The 24623-nt window shown below is 33.0% G+C and overlaps 1 protein-coding gene across 5 annotated transcripts; it reads left to right on the forward strand.

Moving 5' to 3' along the window:
• Positions 1-3184: 3184 nt before the first annotated feature.
• Positions 3185-22561, forward strand: LOC139488511 (beta-1,3-galactosyltransferase brn-like). 5 transcript variants are annotated; one of them, XM_071274196.1, is made up of 5 exons: positions 3229-3332; positions 5648-5690; positions 11525-11607; positions 16367-16450; positions 20078-21907. In XM_071274196.1, the coding sequence occupies exons 3-5, from the start codon at positions 11573-11575 to the stop codon at positions 21033-21035; spliced, it is 1077 nt and encodes a 358-aa protein (XP_071130297.1). In that variant the 5' UTR covers positions 3229-3332; positions 5648-5690; positions 11525-11572; the 3' UTR covers positions 21036-21907. The 5 variants fall into 5 exon arrangements, with proteins under 5 accessions (XP_071130301.1, XP_071130297.1, XP_071130299.1 ...); XM_071274200.1 differs by lacking the exon at positions 16367-16450 and having other exon boundaries at positions 3185-3332; XM_071274197.1 differs by lacking the exons at positions 3229-3332; positions 5648-5690 and adding an exon at positions 8614-8943.
• The last annotated feature ends 2062 nt before the right edge of the window (positions 22562-24623 follow it).

Raw genomic sequence — 24623 nt, forward strand, 5'->3', positions numbered from 1 at the left:
TTGTTATTATATAATGTTTTGTTAAAAAGTTAAAGAAGTGCTTCAAACACAACGTTCCATACTCTTACCAATGATCGACAAACGTGATATCGGTCTATAGTTTGACACCAGTTCTCTATCACCACTTTTGAAAACTGGTATAACGCTTGCTAATTTCCAGGTTTCTGGATACACAGCTTCACGTATAGATTTGTTGAAAAGCTGAGCCAGGGGCCTACTTAACTCTCGAGCAGCATACTTAAGAAGCCTACCGCTAATTTCATCAGGGCCCGTCGCTTTAGTGACATCTAACAAAGACAAGTGATCAAACACTTCCTCTTCGGTTAAATATTGTTTGGTACGCCAGTTTACTTCTCAGCCTTGTTAATTCTTAGTTAATGGAGATATTAGCAAGTTGAGGTTTTTTTTTGTTAAATTTGCTCAAGCGCAGTAGAGATTCCTTAACTCCATGACTGGCTAAACGTATGATGATTGGGCGCGGACGATCAGAATGTTGCTTCCCAGTGCGGTGACTTATTACTATGTCACTCTGCGACATTTGGACATGCATTTGGCTTGCGATTTTGAGTACTTTGTTTTCAGTGTTTTCTCCTTTCTCCATAAGAGAAAGGAACCCCTGTAAAACGGACCATATACTTCCTACTTTGCTGCTCTAGGTCATCGCATTTATTTTTAAGATATTTTATTTCTTCCTTTAAATTGTTGCTGACTTCAGAACTTTCATGAACAGTAATAATATCCTGAAAACTTTCCATTTTTTTGTCAAGATCATCATATTTGATTTTTAACTCTTTTAACTCCCGTAGAACAGGTTTTTGTTTTTCATCAATAAGGTTATGTAAGTCACCAATAAGAAATTATTTCACAGTTTGTGCTATTCTTACAATGTCTTCCTGACTAATGCTTACTACAGGTGCAGCTGTGGAATTACTAATGCTAGTTTCAAATAAATGCTCATCAGATGAAGAGTGTGATATATCCACAGAGTCTGTATCAAACGTTTTTTGCTTTTTATCGGTTTGTAGATTTGGGGGGGGGGGATGGTTGAGAAGATGGGCGACGTCTTCGCTTTTTAAATTCACTGTTTGTGGTATTAGATTTCTGCATCAAGGATTAAGGATCCGTTTTACATAGTTAAATACACAGATGATCGAATAAGTTGCTGGCATTAATAAAATAATAGTTCTTGTAGAACAATGGTCACGTTGGCATTCGGTCCACTCGACTGAGTATCAGGTGTGCATTATGTTTTAACAAATTATATGTCTTTTGAAAGTCTCAAACTATAAACAGTTTATACAGTTTGTTTGTGCATGACTTACTAATTCTTTCTTTCCTGTCATTGGATAATTCAAAACAAAATGCTTATTCACATTATTTTACTGAAGATTCGACCTGATATATAAACACGTCTTTCCCATCCGAGCATGCGCAATCCTTCCAATTTGCTTTCAATATAGTTAAGTGTCATTATAAGTTCGGTCCAAGTAAACAACGTTTTTCGTATTAGTTTATATTATAATTGTTCAGCGAATTTAAACCAGTCTGGCAAGGCGCATTTTCAGCAGGGCCAAACGTAATCGTTCTGGTGGAATAGACATCCTCTTTCAACGGCAGACGGTATGTTTTCCAAACATTCATTCCCGCCGAATTGTATTCTTCTAAATACAAGGGGTACAATCAAAATCACGTGATGGATATACACACACCGGAAGTAACAGTCGAGCAGACCGCTTGAAAGGTAAGTAGTCGTATTTACTTGTTTATATCAATAAAATTTAATCAATAACGTAGTGCACCGAATGTAGGATACTATCTAGTTTTGAAATACACAATTATCCTTGCTGGAAAGCGTGCAGTTAATGCTAACACTTCGACACAGTTCCAAAATTTCACCGTCGAAGTGTTTGCAATAACTGCACGCTTTCTAGCAAAAACAAGCGTGTATTTTAAAACTACATACTATCCGACATTCGGTGTGCCAACTTATTAATCAAAATTTAATGATATAAACAAGAAAATGCAACTACTAACCTTTCAAGCGGCGAGTTCGACTGTAACTTCCGGTGTGTGTATATCCATCACGTGATTTTGATTGTACCCCTTGAAATAAAACGAAAATATGTTGCACGACGAACATACATCTGTCGTACGACAGACAATAAATGTTGTGCGAGCATCGTACGAAATTTGGTATTCGTGAGACAATCGTGCGACTGTATCACGAATGTATTGCGACAGTCGTATGATTGTTTTTTCTTAAAAATGGTTTATGTTGGTAACCACGACAATATGTTTATCGCACGACAGTCGCACGATTGTGGTAAGACACTCTCACGACAGCCACAAGACAGTGACACGACAAAAAATCGTAGAGCAAAAAAGGTGCATGTTCAATTTTCGTCCCACGACACACGACAGGGCCACGATGCTTAAAATATCGTGCGACTGTCGTACGACGATCACAGATGACCGGCGATTGGACCAAATTTCTTGTCGTGGCGCTGCATAGATGTGTTGTGGGTTCGTTGTGACCAGGGCTTAAAGCATAATGGCTGATTTTAGTTTTTTTTTAAAAAGGGGGGGGGGGGGTTCCGGGGGTTCGAACTTTACTTTTTTTTTTAATATCAATGCTTGAAAATGGGGAACTATGGATGGACCCCCTTTATCCGGGGTTGGAACCCCAATCCCCTCTTTTAAAAGGGATGGAACCTAAAGCCTGATATTATGGTCTACTATCAATCCATTTCATTTGATTTGATCATCAATTCAAAAATATTTATAATTGGATTTGTGTTAAAATACATAATATAAAAAAAGAAGATGAGGTATTATTGCCAATGAGACAACTGTCCACAAGAGACCAAAGTGACACAGACATTAACAACTATAGGTCACCGTACGGCCTTCAACAATGAGAAAAGCCCCATACCGCATAGTTAGCTATAAAAGGCCCCGATATGACAATGTAAAACAATTCAAACGAGAAAACTAACGGTCTTTTTTATATAAAAAAATGACTTAAAGTTTAATTTACACAGGTTTGTTGGAAATAAGAAAACCGGTAAATATTTATATATATCACTGTACTTAGTCAAAAGTTTTTAAAAAAAACTTTGCCGCGACTCGTACTATACTCACCACAGAAAACGTATAAGTGAACTTAGTTTTAAAAATACCCATAGTCAACCTACCGTAGAGAACAACAACAAAACAATCGAGGAACAAAAGATTTTTAAACCTGTAGATTATCATCAAAAACTTATATATAGGTAATCAACAGGAAGTCGGATTAAAAATGGTTGAATCTATTTACACAGCCATTGGAGAAGGTAAAGTTCAAAGTAAGACTAATTTGTGACGTCTCCTGACTACAAATGTGTATGTTTGTCCGTTCTGTTGTAACCGACAATGTTTAGAAAACCAGAATCCACCCTAATATCAGCCTTCAAAAAAAACCTGTGTTCCAGATTTCTATTCAAAACAATCATGAAAATTGTGCATGCTACCACGTGCACGTGATGCAGGTTATTGGAATTGTCAGTCGATTTCTATTGCCATTGCAATACAGTGGATTTTGCCATTGTGTACAACTTTTGATCTGAATTACCCGTTGTACCGGCCTAGGGTACCAAAAGCCAGTATTAGGATGCGTAGATAGTCCAGAAATTGTGTTGTTTCAATAAAACATCGTATGTCCTGTTTGTTCTACTCAACTGTTTGGTTCTTTTAGTTATGTCCGAGCTGGTACCTAATAAACGATTCAAGAGATCAATATAAATAAAAATCGACAGTTGCATGAGCAGTGAGTCAGAATCCAGCTGCATAATACTAAGGCACTCCCATTCATCTCTTGGGGGTGGACAAGCATTTTTGACCGGCAAAAAAATATAACTTAAGTGATCCTTTATAATCACTAACAATAAAAAAAATTTCAAGCAATCTATTCAAAAAATTTATTTTAAAAAAAACATGCCCCCATAGAAGATGAATGGAGAGTTTCTTCATGTCTAGAAACATTTGTTTTTGCCATAGAGCATTTAAGTCAAGTAGACACAGATAATGCAATATAATTATGATGTATATATGTTACAGTGAATTTGTATAATCAGGGATTATGTAAAATCCCTAAATTTTTCAGGGGTTATGTAGAATCACTGGTTAGTTTATGGATTATATATAATCACATAAACTTTCAGGAATTATGTATAATCACTAGAAAAAACGTCAGGTATTATACAGAATAACTGAAATGATACTAAAATATATAACATATTGAAATATCTTAAAAGTTAACCTTAATATATCATAACAATAACCTTAATATTGTAAAACGTTAGGCATAATTTATTAATATGAAAGACAAAAATATTGAAATGTTATACACAAAATAATTAAATGATAAGCACAATATAATTAAATGATAAGCAAAATATATATAGAATAATTGATGTTTTGATTTTTATACTGACTTTATCAGTAATAATATCAAGCAAGCCCTTTTTGATATTGACTGTATTAGTATTAATAATATCAAGCGAGCCCACACGTGCGGGTTGATGAAGTCAGTATGAAAATATTAAATTGCATAATGATTATTCTTTTTATCGTATTGTTTTAGCAATTGTTTTTAGGTTGAGAATATGAAATAAAATGAAATTGTCATTAAAACTATTTTTATGCATACAGTTGTTTTGATAAATGTTAATGTTACATATAATATTTTAATATTAAACATTTTATTTACAAACTAAATTTTAAGTAAGACAATACAAATCCTTGCTCGAACCACTAGTGTAATTGGTTTGAGATATCACCTTTGAAACTTTTAATTATTGATAGGCCCTGAAATCATATTAGGGAATTTGTAGAATAATAATTATAATTATCAGTGATTATATAAAATCACTGGTCATTTTCAGGGAATCTAAATAATCTCTAATGTTTTTAGTGATTCTACATAATCCTTGAAAAATCAGGGATTCTACATAATCCCGGATTATACAAATTCACTATAACATACATAGGCGGATTCAGGGGGGGGGGGGGGGCTGGGGGCCCGGGCCCCCCTTTCGTGGTAAAAATTTGGTTGATTATATAGGGAATCATTGAAGCATGACTGGAGCGGGCCCCCTCTTAGGTCAGTCAGCCCCCCCCCCCCTTAGGAAAAGTTCTGGATCAACCACTGACATATATAGTTTTAAACTTCAATTTGTAAGGTGAATTTACAGTTTCTAAATTCACATCATTTGGACTCTGTGTGATAGTTGTCTCATTTGCATATCTCCTTATTTTATAATAATCTAATGCTGCTTGTTTTTTTGGTGCAGAATCAATACACACTCAGCATTATTACAAATTGGTATATTATATGCTAATGATATCTCCAATTTTGTTTGCTATTTTACCTTCCGTTGGTGTATTCATGTCTAAAAATCCCTATTCACTAGGAATACTCTATATAAATTCTATACTTTAAAGAAATGGTTCTCGGTTCGTGTGATGTTTATAATTAAACAAATATTATTAGTGTAGTTCGTACAGGTAGATTGATTTTAAAGTTCTACTTAGTATTAATTGAACCGTGAATATAAAATGGCGACATGAAAGAATAGTATGATCATGATGGTGAATTTTTGTTTTTTAGGTCCGGGTTGAGTTATTCAACTTTTGGTGGCTAACATTAAATGGTAAGTTGTGTATGATTTGTTCCAGTAGATATACCCATTTTCGTTTAAAAATATTTCAAGTTAACCAATATCGATTTGAATTTGGTCGATTATCTATTTAGCAACGGAAAATCGCATAATAAAATCATATGCATTTTACACCACAGAGCATTCATTGTCTATCATTTAATTTCAGACTATTTTCTCCATATAACACGATACTGTTTGAATAGAAAGTGCCTGACCAAAAGGGTAGAGCTACATTTTTTCGACAAGATTGTTTTTGTTTGAGCAAGAACATGGAAATAAGTTAAAAATATATTATATAGACACTGTGCCATTTTTAAATTTTAAATACCACATGTTTGTTATTTAAACATTCAGCTTTTATTCAAACAATTTAATTGTGTGTTACATTTTGTAACATGATAATAATAAAATTAATACTTTATTCAGAAGCAGTACAGCTTATAGAATATACAATTTAACAATATTTTTATGAATGCATCAGTGAAATATAAATACAATAATTATACACAATACATGTATGATTAAGTATGGTTTTTGCTTTTAAAAAAATCGTGTTTTGACTCAGTAGAATTTACATTATTGTCAAAGTTTTGTTTGTTCTGAATATATGTGAAATATTTGCCGCTGGACGTTAAATTATAAAAATCCACCATCTGTCAAATTTCATTTCAAGCATATTTGAATAAACCAAAATGATTGCCTCAAATAATTGTATATAATTTAAAGCATTTTTTATAGCTAATTTCCACCAACTAATGGAAAAGAATAATTCGTGTCACCAAATAATTTTTTTTTTCGTCCTGAATATGTATGAAATATTTGTCACTGGTCATTAAGCAAACAAGTCATAAAAGTCTGTGATATCAATTTTGCTAGGAAAATAAAAACTCTGTTTTATACAAAAAAAACACCCAAAAAAAACAAAAAAAAACCCCATATTTTGATAAAATGAATTGTTAATGCACAATTGTTTTTTTTTTTTTTTAAATCATACAAGAATTTAAAAATCCAATTTTATACATTTAAATAATTTACTAGTCAGTAAAACAAAGAACATGGACGTGTTTACCAAGAAATATCAATGACCTGTTCATAAATCTGGGCACATACATTTTATTTAAAGATTAGTGTACTACTGTTAAACAAAATTACAGCACACAAATTAAAATTTTTGTTGTTTACATGTAAATGACTTCTTTTATCAAACATTTTCTTATTTAATAAAAACGCAATGGACAAATTTTGTAACCATGGACTTGTTATGCTAGATATTTTTGGCTGTCAAGACACTTTTATGGGCGTTTTTCAATAAAAGCGTTCCTTTCAGACCTAAAAAAATGGAAAATCAACTAGTCTAAAATTTATTTTCAAGAGTTATTTTGAATACCTTTATTATAGACCTGTTTGTAAACAAAAAGTGCAATCTTAAATACTCTTTAAAATTATATTATTTTCATAATTTGTGTACTGTTTCGTAGGGGACTTTTGTCCCCTACGAAACTGCTTCTAAACACACATATTTTTGCAATTTTAAATGTTTCCTATAGACATTCCAGTTTGTTAACTTTATATACTAGAAAAATCTCATTTTTTTCTGAATTGGAGAACCATTTTTTATCAATAAAGATTAGACAGTACTTCACATATGAAGGTACAACTCATGTTACGTAGTGGACATTTTGATGCGTTTCGTAGTTGACAAAACCGTTTCGTAGTGGACAAAAAGTTTCGTAGTTGACATCAACCCTATTCTATGTTAATAAAAACATAATAAAAATTACATGAAACTAACCTTTGTTATTTGCTTTGCACGAATATAATTGAAAAAAGAGTAAAAAAAGACTGCATGGTAGTGGTAGTGTCCACTACGAAACGTTTTTCTCCCAAACTTATTTCGTAGGGGACCGTTTCGTAGGGGATGCATTCACATGTTTTATTTTTTTCTCACAACCCCAATATTGCAATAGTAACAAGACTGACTGTATTCATCAAAGCGTTATTAAGCTGTACACTGATATTTTTTTCATAATTTTAAAACCAGTTACTGAAGGAGATTTGACCCGTTTCGTAGTGGACATTTACAAAAATACGGTATCACTCTGGTCCATTTGATGTGCTCAATTTTTCTTACCAACAATTTAATTGCCGTTATAAAAGCATCACTTCTTTTGTAAGACCCTAATGTTTATATCTCTTGCAAACAAAAAATTACATTGATTTTATAAAACTGTTTATAAGCAAGTTTTAATGACTTCGTTTCGTAGTGGACCGTGTGTTAGGGACACACCTTCTAAAATAAAAAAAAATCCTATGTTAAAAGCTGTTTATTAAAATATGTTGGCTCCAAACATACTTTTGAATTAATAAAGAACTTATATTAAGTAAAATTAATATTTATTTCTACATTTTTTTACGATATTTGAGAGTATGAATGTTGAACAGGCGGTCTAGGGACATGCCATTTTGGTTGTTTTGGACCATTCAGGAATCAATATCTTATCAATCCCTCTAAAAAATAAACTGTTTCTTTGCTTAAAAATGTTATATCTAATTCAATGTACTGACTGCACAAAAAATTACTTGCAAAGATCAAACACATTTTTTTTTAAAGTGGCTGGGACAAGAAAGTACGTTTTTATTGAAAAACGCCCTTATACTACGTCTAGTTTATCTCTTACTCGCGCTCCTTTCTTTGGTCGAAAAACATTTTTTTTCTTCTTCATAAAATCGTCCAAAACGTTGGAAAGTATTTTACCACATATTTCGTATTACGAATTACTCTCCCTTTCTAAATTCCTGGATTTTCTCCTCCGTTGTGGATCGCTGTGTGGAATTTTTTTCTGTCATTTGATTGTTGTCACATTAATGATGACATCATGTTTACCCCATACTTCTTTTTTTTTACTCTGTCAGAAGTCCTCAATGTGGTGTCCTGAAAAGTAAAACATTTAAATTTATGGCATGATTTTGAATTATTACCACACTACCTGTGTTAAATACATACATGTATGGATCTGTTAAATCTCTGTATTATATATCCACAAGGGTACGTTTTGGTGTAACACTTAAGAATACAACATATGATCAATACATGTAGTACATTGTTCACCTAATTATAAATTGATAAATACATGTATCAACATAGCATTACATAAATAGCTATTTCTTACAAAGTTGCTATATATCAAATATTTCAAAATGAGATCAATTAAATTGTGGATTAGAAAAAGACGTGCACATATTGGTAAGTTAATTATTTTTCGAATTAAACAGTTAAATGGTTGCCCAATTATGGCCGTCGTATTGTTAGTGCCACTAGTACCCACTGACAAGAACATACTTATACCTCTCTTTTACACACAGTTTTTAGAAATATTTTATAACTTGATTGATTTTACAAGTTCTAGATTTAGGCTCATAGAGTTGTCGGACGATGAAATCAATGTGTATGATTTTCAAAAAAGTGCATGTATATATATATATGAAGGTTTATAAAGTGAACATTTTATTATATGTGGCAATCTATGAGAATTTGTGGATACATTTGACTCTAATATTTTGGACACATGGCTTAAATTGATTTAAATGATGACTGTGACAAAGAGACTGTATCATAGTAAACAGGAAGCGAATAATGTATAAGTTTAAGGGTCTGAATGAGGAGTCTTTAATTCTGAATTCTGTAATGTTCCAAGCCATTTTCCTCTAGTTTTGTGCCTGTTATTCTTCATTATTTATATTTTAGCACCTCTCTTTTCCCATTTCCTTATTTTTCGGTCCTTTTCTCTATTCTGTACTGATTTGCCCATATATTCTGTAGTACTGGCTCACTATTCTCTATTCTGAAAATCTCATCCAGACCCTCAAGTATTCTATTACATGTATACACATTAAAGCCGATATTGTAGATTAAACTTTCAAGTCATATTGTGGAGATTGTGAAAAAAGGTTACACTCATGTTACTTCCTTGTGTCATGTAATGAAAGTTTACATGGGAAGGAAACAAACATTTTTCAAGTGCTTTGTAAATTTTAGATTCAACCTTATCAGTCATTTTGTATGAATATATATTGAGTAACTTTATAGTATAATTGTTATTCTGTCTTTTAAAACAAAATGCAAGTAATTATAGATTATCGTTGATCATCTCAACGAGATTGATTTTCTTGCTTGAGCCGGGACGGCGAAAGCGAGAAAAGCAATTGAGTTGAGATGACCAAGGATATTAATCTGTTTATCGCTATTTTACCTATGACCACGTTGTCAATTTCATTAGCAACGCCACGTACCTCCTTGGTTTCTAGCGATTATTTTCCATCTCAAACGAGTAGCATGATATGAAAAATCATCACAAAAAAATATCATAGGAAAAATGCACAAAATAGCGATAAATTATATTATATAAAAAAGTGCGTTCAGGATGATAATAGGACATGTTTTTCAGGTATGAAGTAAGTTTGAAAAACTGTTAAGTTGATTGGAAGCAATGGAAATAAAGTCATTTCAAATTGATAATTATAAAATGCTTACTAGTGATGTGTTATTAGATTCCTCAATATAAAAAAGAAGATGTGGTATGATTGCCAATGAGACAACTATCCACAAAAGACCAAAATGACACTCTGTATTATTGTTTAGAGTATGGTTTAGTGATTTGTAAATGAATTATTAATTTGCATTAGTGAATTAATAGAACTGATATTGGAAATAATTTTAACAGGTGCGTTTACATATGGACCTTATGAATAATAATGAATCATTCTCTGTGCCATCTGACCCCAAGGGTTGAACATATGATATAGAAGTATGGTCATCGCTGTACTTCTCCCGTCCGATAGGAGTCCCAATGGTTAAAGTGGTGCACCCGTTTGGTTGTGCGGGATGCACAAATACGCAGCAACGTTTTGTCGAAATGGAAGTATCTCCGATGCATTGTATATATAGGATGAGTACCTATATACGATACAGACCACTAGCCCAAAACTCTCCGAGGGGGTCCATTTGTAGCCTGTTGTAAGGCAATATTGCTGCCCCTTAAAATATATCCACATTTTTCAGTCGTAGGCCAAATTTCCCGCCCTCCACGCCATTCAATATTCACGCATACTTTACATATTAACTTACTTGCTGTAGTGTATTGATTAGTATTGTCCTTACGCATAAAATATTTGCCACTGGACGTTAAGTGAGTAGCAATCAATAGTATTAGAACAATCAACGGAAAAATACAATTTTACATTAGTTCTTGATTTAACAATTGCTTAATCTAATATATTATGTTTCATAAAACAAATGATCTATATTTTTTTTAAATGCAAGCATATACTTCATGTTTACAAATGTATACGAGAGAGTTAGGATATATCAAAGTGACATTCAAACTATTCAGTATAAAACAAATTGACAATGCCATGGCCAAAAACCGAAAAACGACGAAATGACAAACATCAGTCAACAAAACATAACACAATATATATATTTGTTTATCAAATGGCCAATAGATAACAATATATAAATATAAGTAGATGTGGTTTTTGGTGACAATGAGACAACTCTCCGATACATCCAAGTCACAATTTGTAAAACTTAACCATTATAGGTCAAAGTATGCCCTTCAACACGGAGCATTGGCTAACGCCGAACAGCAAGCTATAAACGGTCCCCAAAATGACTAGTGGAAACCCAATTGCTACATATTTATATACACTATATTATCCCCTCTTTTTTCAACCAATCTTCACAACTCGGTCTCCTATTTCTATAATTGGTATAGTATTTCAACTGTATGTATATCATGTGCAATCGTATTTTTTTGGTATTTCAGTACGAAGAGAAATGGCATGAGTTATATGCTTAGGCTTTGAGATAAATTATGCAGATTTGTGACAGAAAAACATTACATTACATGTAAGTAGCATATTAAACAAGTATATTCTGACAAAGATTCCGAACACTCCATCTTGATTAAAAGATGTAAAAAACAGTAGTTTTGTTTCACGATGTTGAGCAAAACAGCTTTGTAGTTTAAACATATTTATTTATAGTGGATTGGGAAACAAGTTTTGCACTTATATTAATCCCTTTCCACTTTGCGGGTGCGAGTGCTGCCTTGTAGCGGCATTAGCTTACTCTTTTTCGAAATCTACAAGGGTGTCTTTAACGTGCAAGAGATATGGCTCTCTCTTAACACGGGTCAGCCATTTATCGTCTCCTTCCGACGGACTATCATCGTTTCCTCAAGACTATACTCGCAGATGGTGTCAAGGGAGAGCCGAAAATTGAGTTCCTGAAATTTTCATCCCAAACGGAAATCGAACCAGGAACCTTTGTGTTAGTAGTCCGATGCACTAACCACCACACCATGGCTCTCTAACCACACCAGCTTTGTAGCCTGATGTTCAGAGGTTGTCTTCGTTTATGTGCTTCATAAGTGTGTCTCGTTTCTCGTTTTAATATATATTAGATCGTTGGTTTTCCTGATTGAATCGTTTTACACTTATCATTTTATGGCCCTTTATAGCTTGCTGTTCGGTATGAGCCAATGCTTCGTGTTGAAGCCCGTACTTTGACCTATAATTTTTTACTGTTTACACATTGTGACTTGGATGGAGATAAAATTGAGAATGGAAATAGGGAATATGCCAAAGAGACAACAACCCGACCATAGAAAAAAACAAAGAATTGTTATATGGGCACTAATACCACATCTTATTTATATTGACAAGAAATATCTAGTATCAATCTGATAATCTGAGTTTAGCTCATTTCAATAGAATTTAATAGTTAGTTATATTATGTTGTATTGTTATACTTCACGTTAAAATACCATAGTTTGATTGGCTAATACGAGGGTAATAATTTACTCTATCATATGGCTGAGCGGTTGACAATTTTTTAAATGTCACCCTCTCGTCTAGACCAATCAAAAATCTATAATGTAAAGGACAATGAATTGAATTTACATCAAGTTATTAAAGACAATGCCTAAGTTCTACATTTTGGCTCAGATTCTGTTATTTGACTGTCAAACAAAAAAAAACCATCTTGCTTCACTTCTGTTGATTTTTATAATACCCGTAACGTTGTTACATGTACGTGTCGTCATAGAAAATACTTTTGAATAAAATTTATCTGTAAAAGGCAATAATGATGGGACATTCAGTATAATAAATTAAATAACACATGTAGCTGAGAGGGTGATAGAGCGATTGGTACCCACCGAAAAACTTTGTCAACCTTGGCTTCGCCGCGGTTGACAATGTTTTCTCGGGGTAACAATCTGCTCTATCACCCTCTCAACTATGTGTTATTTATATACTGTTACACCACTGACACAGGTCAGGGAAAGGGTTTGACGCCGGTATGCAAGTTTAAAATCTACCATATGGTCCAAGGACATAGTTATCGTCCCTTGGTTGGAGTATAGTCCCTAGTGTGAACAGTGTATAACTTGGATTTTTAATTTGATACACTTTCCCAATTTATTTCTTGATATTTAATGCATTAGGGGGATGAAATTACATGTTAAAAAAAATTGGGTGCTGAATCTTTATGTTAAGTAGTGATTTGGTCCAGTTCAAAAAGGTCAAATTTTATTCAGTCTAAAGCTGTCAAACGGAATTGTATACCCCCTTAACACATAATTGTCAATATTTTGAGTTAGAGCTGGTAGAAGTTTCTATAATTTTGACATTATTTGTCCACTTAGTAGTATACTACACTGTAAAAATGTTTTTGATATAGAGCAGGTGCGATTTTTTGAATTTGAATTTATTGTCTTAAAGAAATTCACTACGAAATAACTGACAGTGTGTTCTCAGGCCATATTCAGTCTGTGTCTATCTCAAGTTAGAAGCCTGTAATTCAGTTGTTGTCGTTTGTTACTGTATAATATTTTTTCACGTCAATCTTTTGTACATTACACAAGCCGTACGTTTTCTCGTTTGAATTGATTTACATTTGTCATTTCGCAGGCTCACCTATCTTGCTGTTTGGTATATGTTTTGCTCATCTTTGTTGTTGTGCGTTGACCTATTGTTGTTAAATTCTACACCATCTGGTCTTTGTTGGAGAGCTTTTTCTGATTTTTATATAGTTTCAGATAAATAAAAAAAAGATCGATTCTATGTTTATATAAAAAGCATGAGTTTTGCTAACAATCATAAGTTTTAAAATAAATTAGAATGTAACGTAGTATGTACACTTGTACAGTTTTGAACGCTTATGAACAAATATTGGCCTATATCATGTCGAAAATTATATTTTAACATTGTACAAGGTCGTAAACAAAATATTTCTATTGTCGGAAAATGTATAATAATTTATTTGTACGAGCTTTAGAAACAGGACGAAAAGCGAGGCTCGCTGAACTTTTCTACTGTTTGCAAAACTCGTTCAAATACATTTTACATTTCCGAAAATGTATATATATATATATACAACTCGTCTAAACATCAACCCAACAATGTTAGATCTGTAAATTTGCTTTCGCAAATTTTTGGTTCTTCCCTCGCCAGGATTCGAACCCATGCTACTGTGATATCGTGACACCAAATCGCCTGCACTGCAGCCGTCCCGCTAGACCACACAACCACCTGGGCTCTCAAAAAAAGAGTTTTCGCTGGCCGTGTGTTACCTTTCCTCGTCAGTTTTAATATAGCGGCGTACTACAGTACATGATATATAAGGCATGAAGATGTTATTGTTACAGATCAGCTAAATTATCTATAGTAAAGGATCCTACAAATTAATGTAATATACAGTCACAGAAAATAATTATATTTATAAGTACGTCTGAGTCAGTGACAACTCTACAACAAATGTATCCATCGGATCGTCATCAATGATGGTGATACATGGCTGTGTACATAATGTATATATACAACTCGTCTAAACATCAACCCAACAATGTTAGATCTGTAAATTTACGAAGTTGTCCAAGTATATATATATATATAATATCTTTGTCCTGCAATTTACACTTAGAACTTGATTCATAGTTTTAATGCGTACAGTTTTAATGCGTACAGCGAACTGGACCTTAACATAAACTGTTAAACACATAAGAAATATTCACAATATGGAGGCGGCGTAACAGAAGAAACTAATTTGAACAAATACAAATAAAGCAAATATTTATGTTGTACAATAGTTGGCCGATAAATGCTTTTCTCTGGCTGTTTATAACATCTTAACACTTATTCCATTGGAAGTGTACAAATTTATATTTCATTTTGATAAAAAAAAATATTTATGTTATTAGTTGAGCTTCGAACTATATTTTTGTTAGTCTCTTAGATCGATGCGATGTATCTTTTGTCTTTTTTGCCAAAAAGTGTGTATGTTGATGGAGAGTTGTCTTATTGACACTCATACCATATCTTCTTATATCTATATCTTTTAAATCACTGTTGTCAGCGGGAAGGTTATGAGCTAAGAAAAACATATAAATCTCGCGACATTTTTTATGTACCTGTCCGAAGTCAGGATTGATAACTTCCATTTCTTATCAGTACCCCGCCGGGTTTTACATATATCAAATGATACGTTTTGCTCGAAACTGTTGACACTTTACAGATAAACCATTTTGTAATCTTTTTTCGTCTGAGCACTGTCTTGGGTTTACCATGTCACATTTGAGAAGTTGTAAACGTAACCCGTACGTTTCAGCCCATGTACATACGAACTTACATGATTTGCATTGTCATTGATATGGACGAGGAACATGATTGGTCCGATTCTGTTTCCTGGGAGACCTTTGAAAGTACAACCGAATCGCCTGGTTTGATCCCATTTACAGCTGCACATTCGACGTGTTGGTAAGGCATGAGTGTATCCAGTTTACGATGGATGTTTTTGGTACGCCATATTTGTTGAGTTGCTTTAAGTAGTTCGGGCTGTACTGTGTCGAATGCCTTTTCAAAATCTAACTTATTGTTATTTTTTACGGGAATTGGCCAATCGGGGATGACATTTAATAGTTGAGTTTATTGGAATCAAAAATAATATCAGAGAAAGGATTTTAGAAGTTTGAAGCGTATTCCCTAAATATTTTCGATCTCACATGCATATGTCTCAGTAAAAAGTGTCCTATATACTTTAATATAAGGTATTTATGGGGGTAATGCCTGTGTTCTCATCCCCATTTTTTATTATTGATTTTAAATTATCATTGTATCATGGATCAAATTTATTCGTTCATGGTATGTTCACTAGTTTTTGTTACTATGTCTTTTGATTGAGTTAATCCAATCTAATTTATATTTATAGTGTGTCATTCTATGTTGTGATGTTACACTATTGTTTCAGATAAGGATGAAGGTTGGTACATATCAAAACGTTTAAACCCGTTGCATTTGTTTGCACCTGTCCGAAGTCAGAAACCTAATGTGTAGTGGTTGTCGTTTGTGGATGTGGTTCATAAGTGTTTCTCATTTCTCGTTTTTTGTATAGAATTGGTTGTTGTTTTTCCTGTTTGAAGGGTTTTACACTAGCCATTTTTCGGCCCTCTATGGTTTGATGTTCGGTATGACCCAAAGGCTTCGTGTTAAAGGCCGTACTTTAACCTAAGATGGTTTACTTTTACAAATTGTTACTTGGATATACAATTGTCTCATTAGCAATCATACCACATCTTCTCATATCTACTTGTTGTATGTTCTTTCAGGTCTAGATTTCCTCGGCGCTGTACATTGCGATGTGTCCATAACTATGTCTTCGTGATCGCTATACATGTTCATGAACTTACCAGGTAGTGTTTTATTATAACTTAAAAAGATTCTATTGAGTTTGAAATAGCACTTGATTTTTGGTGCTTGTATTTGCTCTAGATCTATTAGTCATATCGATATTTGATTGTCCATGACTGTAGGAGAGACAGTTATTCGTGAATATGGATTGCCTGTTTATATTTGCAATAGCTGATTTCGTCTAGTACATGTATGAATAGTTTTTGATTGATGTTTTAGCTGTTTTATCTTATTCAGTTGGTACATATTTACGTAAATACATATTTACAGGTGGAGCGTCAGGTGGTTTTTATCAGTTTCTATATATGTATTTCTTATACGTTGATGTGGATTCTGACACGTTTTATACTTTCTTAAAGGGTGCTGATCCATGGCTAGTGTATGATGTGTTTGCACATTTTGCCTCCACCATTTCAAGTTATATCATTTCGATAGATATCATATTTTAAGCATTCGGATGTAGGATAATCTTGCTATGTTGAAGACCCATTGGTGGCCTTGTGCTGTTTTCTGCTCTTTTGTCGGGTTGTTGTCTCTTTGACGCATTCTCCATTTACATTCTGAATTTTATGTAATCAACTCGTTTGATTGGTGTGGAGTCAAATATTATTTCTTGTAGAGCGACTTTATCAGGATTTTCGGTTTATAAATAAGTCTGTAACTTAAGGATGTACTTAGGTGAGGTTAGGTGAAAATTAATAAATTAAGAAGTTAAAATTGATACTATAAGCTGGTAGGGCATCAATTAAGGATACAAATAAGCTAAAAATATTGAAAGGTCATGGACCTCCTTTTCGAGATATTTGAGATTTAAAATATGGCGGGAAAAGGCTGACTCGGACTTTTACCTTATATTTGGATTGCTATTATTTGGGTCCCAAATCAAAAGAAAGAAAATTAAGAATCTTCTAAAATTTTGGAAAATGACCTTTCATGAGCTATTAATTCTTATATGAAAAAATTAATGGGTGTTATGGGGCAAAATATTTTACATTGTATTGTATGGAAAAACACCAAGGAGTCCGAACATTTGACACAAATTCCAAAACCTCACCTAAGTACATCCTTAAGTGAGTCCCACGTATATCATTGATGTCTATGAAACCCTCATTGTGTTATTGACTGAATGTCTATACTTGTTGTTTTTACAACTGCTTTTTTCATGTGTAGGTTGTTTGTCTTCAGCAAGTATTTGATACGGGTTGATGTTTACAATTCGAGATGAAGTGCTTGGAAATGTTTCTAGGTTGCATGTGCTACAGTTATGACAAATCAAAGAACAGTTGATGGCTTGTGTTACTGTATATTCCCTTGAGAAAGAAAAAAAACCACTTTGTAATAGATAACCAAGCGCATGAGCAAAGAGTAAATATGCCTTGCATAAACACGATAAACCTCCAAACCGAAACAATTGAAAGCCAGGGATGCTATATATATAACATTTAAAAAGTAACGGTTTTTCAATATACAAATAACGAATAATGTTATATTCCTTCGCGGTCATGATCACTGTTGGAAAATATTCTTTCTATTTTAATAAAATAACAGTAACCAGTTTCACAGTAAAGCAACGGAACATTTTCACTCGGGACAACTTTTTTTACAACAATGGTCAAAATGGACATTTCTCATATGAGCTATAATAATTAGAAGGAGGATTGATTGATTATTTATTGATTGTTTACTAGTAATGGCAATAATTTCATGGATATACGAGATATAAAAGACAAGAAACAATACTAGTGTTTCAAAAATATTAGGTATCAGTAGTGTGAAATGGGGTTGCAAAATCCTCAAATCCACAAACAGAAGTCAAAGGAAAGATACGTTCGACAGTAATCAAAGTAAAGATACGTTCGACACAAATCTTAATTGACCTTGATTACAAGTTCGATGTTTCTCCTCTAGTTCTCCAGCTTTTTTTATCAATAAAAGTTGCGACTAAGAAATAGCCTGTAGTGCTGAAAGAGACATTAAACCACCAGCACAATCAATCAATCATCAAATGCAAAATGTCAACGGAATGCTTATGAAAGGGTTTGTAAATGATGTGGTCCATGTTCCCTAACAGTCTTGGTGTTTCCCTTTTCTGGCTTTTTTGTGGGTATCTTGGATTACTTATTGAAATTATGAGTTTGTATGTGTGTTTGTGAATTTTGTTTTAGATAGTGGATTTTGTGTTGCATCGTTCCAGGTGGTTCCTGTTTGCGGAATTTTGTTGCGCCATTCCTGGTGGTTCCAGTTTGCGGACTTTTGTAACATCATTTATGGTTCCTCTTTTCGGATGTGTGTTACATCATACAAGGAGATTTGTGAATTGTCTTTGGTTAGTTGATCTCGAATAGCTACTGATATTATATAACATACTGAAATCAAATACTGTATAATACCAATATTGTATTGGAGATGTAACAGAAAACTAAGTTCAAGCTTGCAACACCTGATAATATAGTTTATTTACCGGATTTGTTATCACATAAGCAACACGACGGGTGCCACATGTGGAGCAGGATCTGCTTACCCTTCCGGAGCACCTGAAATCATCCCTAGTTTTTGGTGGGGTTCGTGTTGTTTATTCTTTAGTTTTCTATGTTGTGTCATGTGTACTATTGTTTGTCTGTCTTTTTCATTTTTAGGCATAGCGTTGTCAGTTTATTTTCGATTTATGAGTTTGACTGTCCCTTTGGTATCTTTCGTTCCTCTTTCCTATGGGTAGATACAAATCTTTTAGTTAAACTATATTAATAGTTATTTAAGGTACCAAGAATATCATTCAATACGCCCGACGCACGTTTCATCTAAATAAGACTCATCAGTGACACTCAAATCAAAACAGTTATAAAGCTAAACAAGTACAAAGTTGAAGAGCCTTAAGGACCAAAAATTCCAAAACGTTATGCCAAATATGGCTAAGTTAATCTTTGCCTTGGATATATTAAGTTATGTTATTAATAATCTAGAGATGTTCATTTGCGAGATATGATACTGACTAGTTATATCCACAGACTTCTCATCTAAATTGTATTCGCTGATAAGCGCGTAAAAGTACTTGACAGACATTTGTTTAGGACATCTATAACTACAAGGAGAACACATCAACGGTTGCATTTACACCGGTGACATTTAACATGATTTTGGTGCAAAATGTTGAACAAAATAATAAAGAAAAAATGACAAGAATATTCGTAGTGTGTCATCAGTAACAGAAAGGTTACGTTAAAGGGATATCTTACATATATTGTCAACACAACATAAACCTTCAAAAATAACTCAAATATAGATTAAACATTACTTGTATATACATGTATAAGTTTTGTCGAAATTTTAAAAAAAAACGTGACCGACCGGTGAGAATTCCAATGTTTCTTAATCAATAACAATCTCATTATCCGTCAGTCGCCCGTCTGTCCGCTCGCCATTCAAATATTTTCGACTTCTTCATGATCAACTAAGCATTAATGTTTTTATAATATTTTTTTTTTTAGAATCTTAAATATATGAGAAATAATATAAAAATTGACTTTAGATTCATATGACAGATAACAGCACACCAACAAAAAATAAATAGAAATGTGTAGATAGTATTTAATTATGGCATTGACAATTTTAATATTATTTTCTTTTTCCAGAGGCAAGAAATGGCCATGGATGATTTGCACTCTGCTTGTGTTGCTGGTGTTGAGGAGATGGTCAACCGGAGAAAAGATTTACTTTTTTCAGTTTACATACCCATTACATAATTTAATTGATGTTGTTGAAGAAATCGCAACTACTGGTCGGACAACAGAAAATCCATTGAACAATGTTACTAAGCATTATGTCATTAAAAAAGATCCGTTCCCAAAGAACTGTGGCAGTGAATCGTGTGAAAGTTTCGATATAGTTTTTATTGTCAAGTCATTTGTGGGCAATTTTGGCCAGAGGGTCGCCATTCGGAACACTTGGGGATCAAAGAAAAATCCTCGTGTGAAAACGTTGTTCGTTTTAGGATATCTAGAAAGTTTTCAACCGTTCGTTGATTTTGAATATGAAAAATATGGCGATATTCTCCAGTTTGGATTCAAGGATACATACGATAGTCTAGTATATAAAACGATTATTCCTATCGATTGGTTAGTGAAGCGTAATATTAACACTAAATATGTACATTTTCTAGATGATGATCGTCTAGTTAACACCCGGCGTGTGCTTCAGTTTGCCAATGATAATATTGAAACTACAGAAAAAAAGATCATTGGACACAAAATGATAGTTTCAAGACCGTACAGAGACAAATCTTCAAAATGGTTTACGAGTTTAGAAGAATATCCTTTTGATTATTGGCCCCAATATTTAATCGGAGGAACACTATTAACGAATATGAAAGTAGTCAAAAGTCTTGCTTATTCCATTCCTTTCACAAGAATTATCCGAATGGAAGATGCTTTCATAGGAATCCTTTCTAAGCTACTTAAGATAAACGTTGTACATAATTGTGGCTTTATGTCATATTATACTTCCGGTTCTGATTTGAAAGATAAACTATCAAGTCCAGACTATAAATCTTATAATTCATTAATCGAAGGCTGGAAACAACTACAAAGTTGAATTGTGGGGAAAAAGACACAGACGATGATCTCAATAGTGTATAAAATGCTGCTTTTTATATTCGCCGTTTCATGGAGAAAAGGATTATGGGTCATTCCATTATTCGAACTCCAAAGTTAAAATGACTACACGTCATTGGTGAAATTCCATTGTTTACAACATTTTTACCCAATTACAGCTTTTTATGCACGTTTTTGAGAATTCCATTAATTTGTTGGATTCTGAAATGGCTAATTGATTAAATTACGATAAATAAGTGCTACATTACGTTTCATATTGAAAATAGTCCCTGTTGACGTTTTTATCAAATACTTCAGAAAAAGGCCGTTATTTGTTATAAACACTTTGAATAATCGAATGTTTGTAATATTTAAGGAAAAAGGTCTTTATTTGTTATAAGTAAAACTATCATCAAAAAGTATACATAAGCACTTTGAATAATCGAATGTTTGTTATACTTTTCGAAACAAAAAAAACTACTGAAGAGAATTCGGAAGCCATGATATCATCTTATTTGAAATCAAATTACTTAAAAGTTTGGTTATGGCATGTTGCTTGGCCCATACCAATGTGAATGGTAGTGCTTCATCATACCAATACTGGCAAAACCGTGACAAAAATACTTGTTTCCTGCACCCCGACAGAAAAAATAAGATTATCAAGGGATGGTTTAAATATTTTTTATGATATAATGTAAGTATTAGATTTTTCTGGACTTTAGGGATGCTTAACCAAAATTGTCTGGACCTTAACGATACATGACCAGAAACACTTATAATTAGTAAGAGGCAAGAACCATAACTATATTTTGTGTTTGCCTTATCGCATATCGATTATACTGCATGTTTAAATAAAAATTAATGTAACTCTGATCATGTATGTTATTTTATACTTATATTTTTTGTAACCAAGTTCATTTTTGTCTCGCTTGACGGAGTCTAAAAGCGAAACATAGGTATGCTGTTTCCGGCGTCAACAATGTATTAGTTTGTGATTAGGTCTAGTTTATGGGGAACCACTAGTGGTAAGTCAAGGATATTTGGTATGCAGTTGTATTAGCATAGGCAAATCTCATTTCCGTTGAGATTATTTTACCCTGACCCTCAGTTATGGTTTGTTGACTTTGAAATTTTGCTTAGTTGACATGTATTAGTTTGTTCTTATGTTTGTTTAAAGGGAATTACTTATGATAAGTCAATGGTTTTTGGTATGCAGTTGTATTAGCATTGGCACATCTCATTACCATGGAGATTGTTTAGACATGTACCTTCAGTCATGGTTCTTTGACTTTGAATATTTGCAAAACTTACATGTTATAGTGTTGCTATTTTAATTTCAACATTGTATTATCGATATTACAAAAAAGGCGAGACATAACTCTGTGATAACAGTTTATTCTAAATGATTTGCGGTTACGACGATGGAGAAACGTGAAACCAAAGATGTTTAAAATATTAAACAAATCGTTATCTGAAAATAGTGTTATTTTTATATTATATATGTTATTAAATGAAAATGAATTCTCACTTCAAGTGATTTGGATTTTTATTCAGCCATTTTGTTATTTAGAGATATATTAAACTGTTCAGTTAAAAAGTAGTAGGAGACGTAATCTAAAATGAACGATCTTTATAATTAGGATATTTGTGAAATTTTGTACAACATCGCACTATTCATCTGGGTTTACATCACTGTTCCAAGTATTGGAGAGTTGAGCCTCACAAGTTTAATCCATCTCATTCTTTATGTGCCTGTCAGGAGCATGAAATTTAGGGGTTGTCTTTGATTAGTTTCTGTCATAAGATATAGGAAGATAGGGTATGAGTGCCAATGAGACAACTCTCCATCCAAGTAATACTTTATAAAACCAAACCATTATATGTCAAGATACGGCCTTCAACACGGAGCCTTGGCTCACCTATTTGTATCATATCTTTTTTTCGGAAATTTCTTTGTTATGAATTATGCCATATTCTTGATGTAAAAATAGGGATATGTTGTATACCAAAGTACGAAATTTTATCATATGGTTATTTCGTTGTGAGCCGTAGCTGTTCGGAAATTGTTGTACTGGTATAAACCAGGCTGATCTGCTGATCTGACTCTTCTGCATCGTTTTACTATTTATTATCACGGTCATTCACGTCGGGACCTTTTAAAAGTTACTGTACGGTATTTGGTTTGTTTGTTGACCTGTTAATGTTTATATTTTTCTCATTTTGGTGTTTCGATGGACACATTTTTTTGAAAAAATATACACTCCCATTTATATAGGTAATCTGCATCTGAATATCGAAAAAGATGAAAACTGGATATATTGCAAGATATCCAGTAAATGAAAATACAGGGTTTTTTTGACATTTTTTCTAACCTTTCTCGAACGTTGATTAAGTTTATTTTCTCTTTGGAATTATTATTTTATCATTCCGCAGCCTTTTATTGCTAACTACATGTAGGTATGGGTTTGTCCATAATGTTAAAAGTAACTAAGTTTATAAATATTATGAGATGTGGTAGAATGACCAATTAAGGTGGTATGGGTGTCTTCCTCCATCTTGGATTGTAAAAAACAGAGAATCAAAGGTCCAGATTTTCCATCAAGTTAGCAAAATTTGATGCAGGAATGCAGATGTTAGATGTACATTTTTATTTAAAAGTACCAATTTATAAGAATATAACTTCTAAATATTGATATTTTTGCAAATGTTAATTATTTTTGGTTGTTTTTTTTTTTTTTTTTAAATTGGCATTTTAAGGGGAGGTCACTCTAAAAAAGTGCATTTTCTGAAGGATTCTGTATGGAATTTTCCTATTTTGTATTTTAGCCGGAAAAAATGTACGGTGACCCTATCTTTTCTTTTGATATTCTCAAAGCAGTGTCTGACAGCTGTCTTTTCCTGAAGTATTTAACATTTCTATCATTTTGTTTAGTTTCTAATCACAAAATGGTGTTTTTTCCTGTATAATCCATACAAAATGTGTCATTTTGTCCCGTCCTGTAGCTTGAGAAAATGCGCGGTGACCTATCATTTTTATTATATTTTTCAACATGTATCAATAGATACAACGTTTTGGCAAAGTATGAACAAATTCTATCATTTTTATTTTAGACTCCCATACCACCTTAAATAGTAACATAAACACTAGTAGTCGTCGTCAGGAATATTCCAATCTCCGGCCCAGAGTTCATATCCGTTCCATATATGCTCCGTAATACTACACTTAATAAAAAAATTAAGGGGTATGAAAGTATAGAATACACATTGAAATTGACAAAAAATGTTTTCAATTCGAAATGCGATTGTTTTAAATTTCCATACCAATTATGTTTAGAAAGAATTTCGTTTTACTTAGAACCGGTCCATTTAAAGGGTTGATCAGCTACGTGATATAGATACAATGGATAAGCGTTGATTCTTGAAAAAGAAACCATGAGCCCGAAGGGCGAATGGTTTGTTTTTCATGAATCAACGCTTATCCATTGTATCTATCACTTAAACTATTGTGATGATGTCTTTTGAAAATTAAAGTCTATTCTTAATTAGAAGGTATTGTAAGTGAGTTTAATTAACCATGATATTGTGTCAA

The sequence above is a fragment of the Mytilus edulis genome, chromosome 9, assembly GCF_963676685.1.
Source record: "Mytilus edulis chromosome 9, xbMytEdul2.2, whole genome shotgun sequence".
Lineage (NCBI taxonomy): Eukaryota > Metazoa > Mollusca > Bivalvia > Mytilida > Mytilidae > Mytilus > Mytilus edulis.

Bases quoted from the DNA above. Each gene is read 5' to 3' on its own strand.
- LOC139488511 (XM_071274196.1), top strand. From the start codon at position 11,573: ATGCAGATTTGTGACAGAAAAACATTACATTACAT. The intron at 11,608-16,366 runs GTAAGTAGCATA...ATGTTCTTTCAG, and splicing joins AGAAAAACATTACATTACAT to GTCTAGATTTCCTCGGCGCT. The intron at 16,451-20,077 runs GTAGTGTTTTAT...TTCTTTTTCCAG, and splicing joins CATGTTCATGAACTTACCAG to AGGCAAGAAATGGCCATGGA.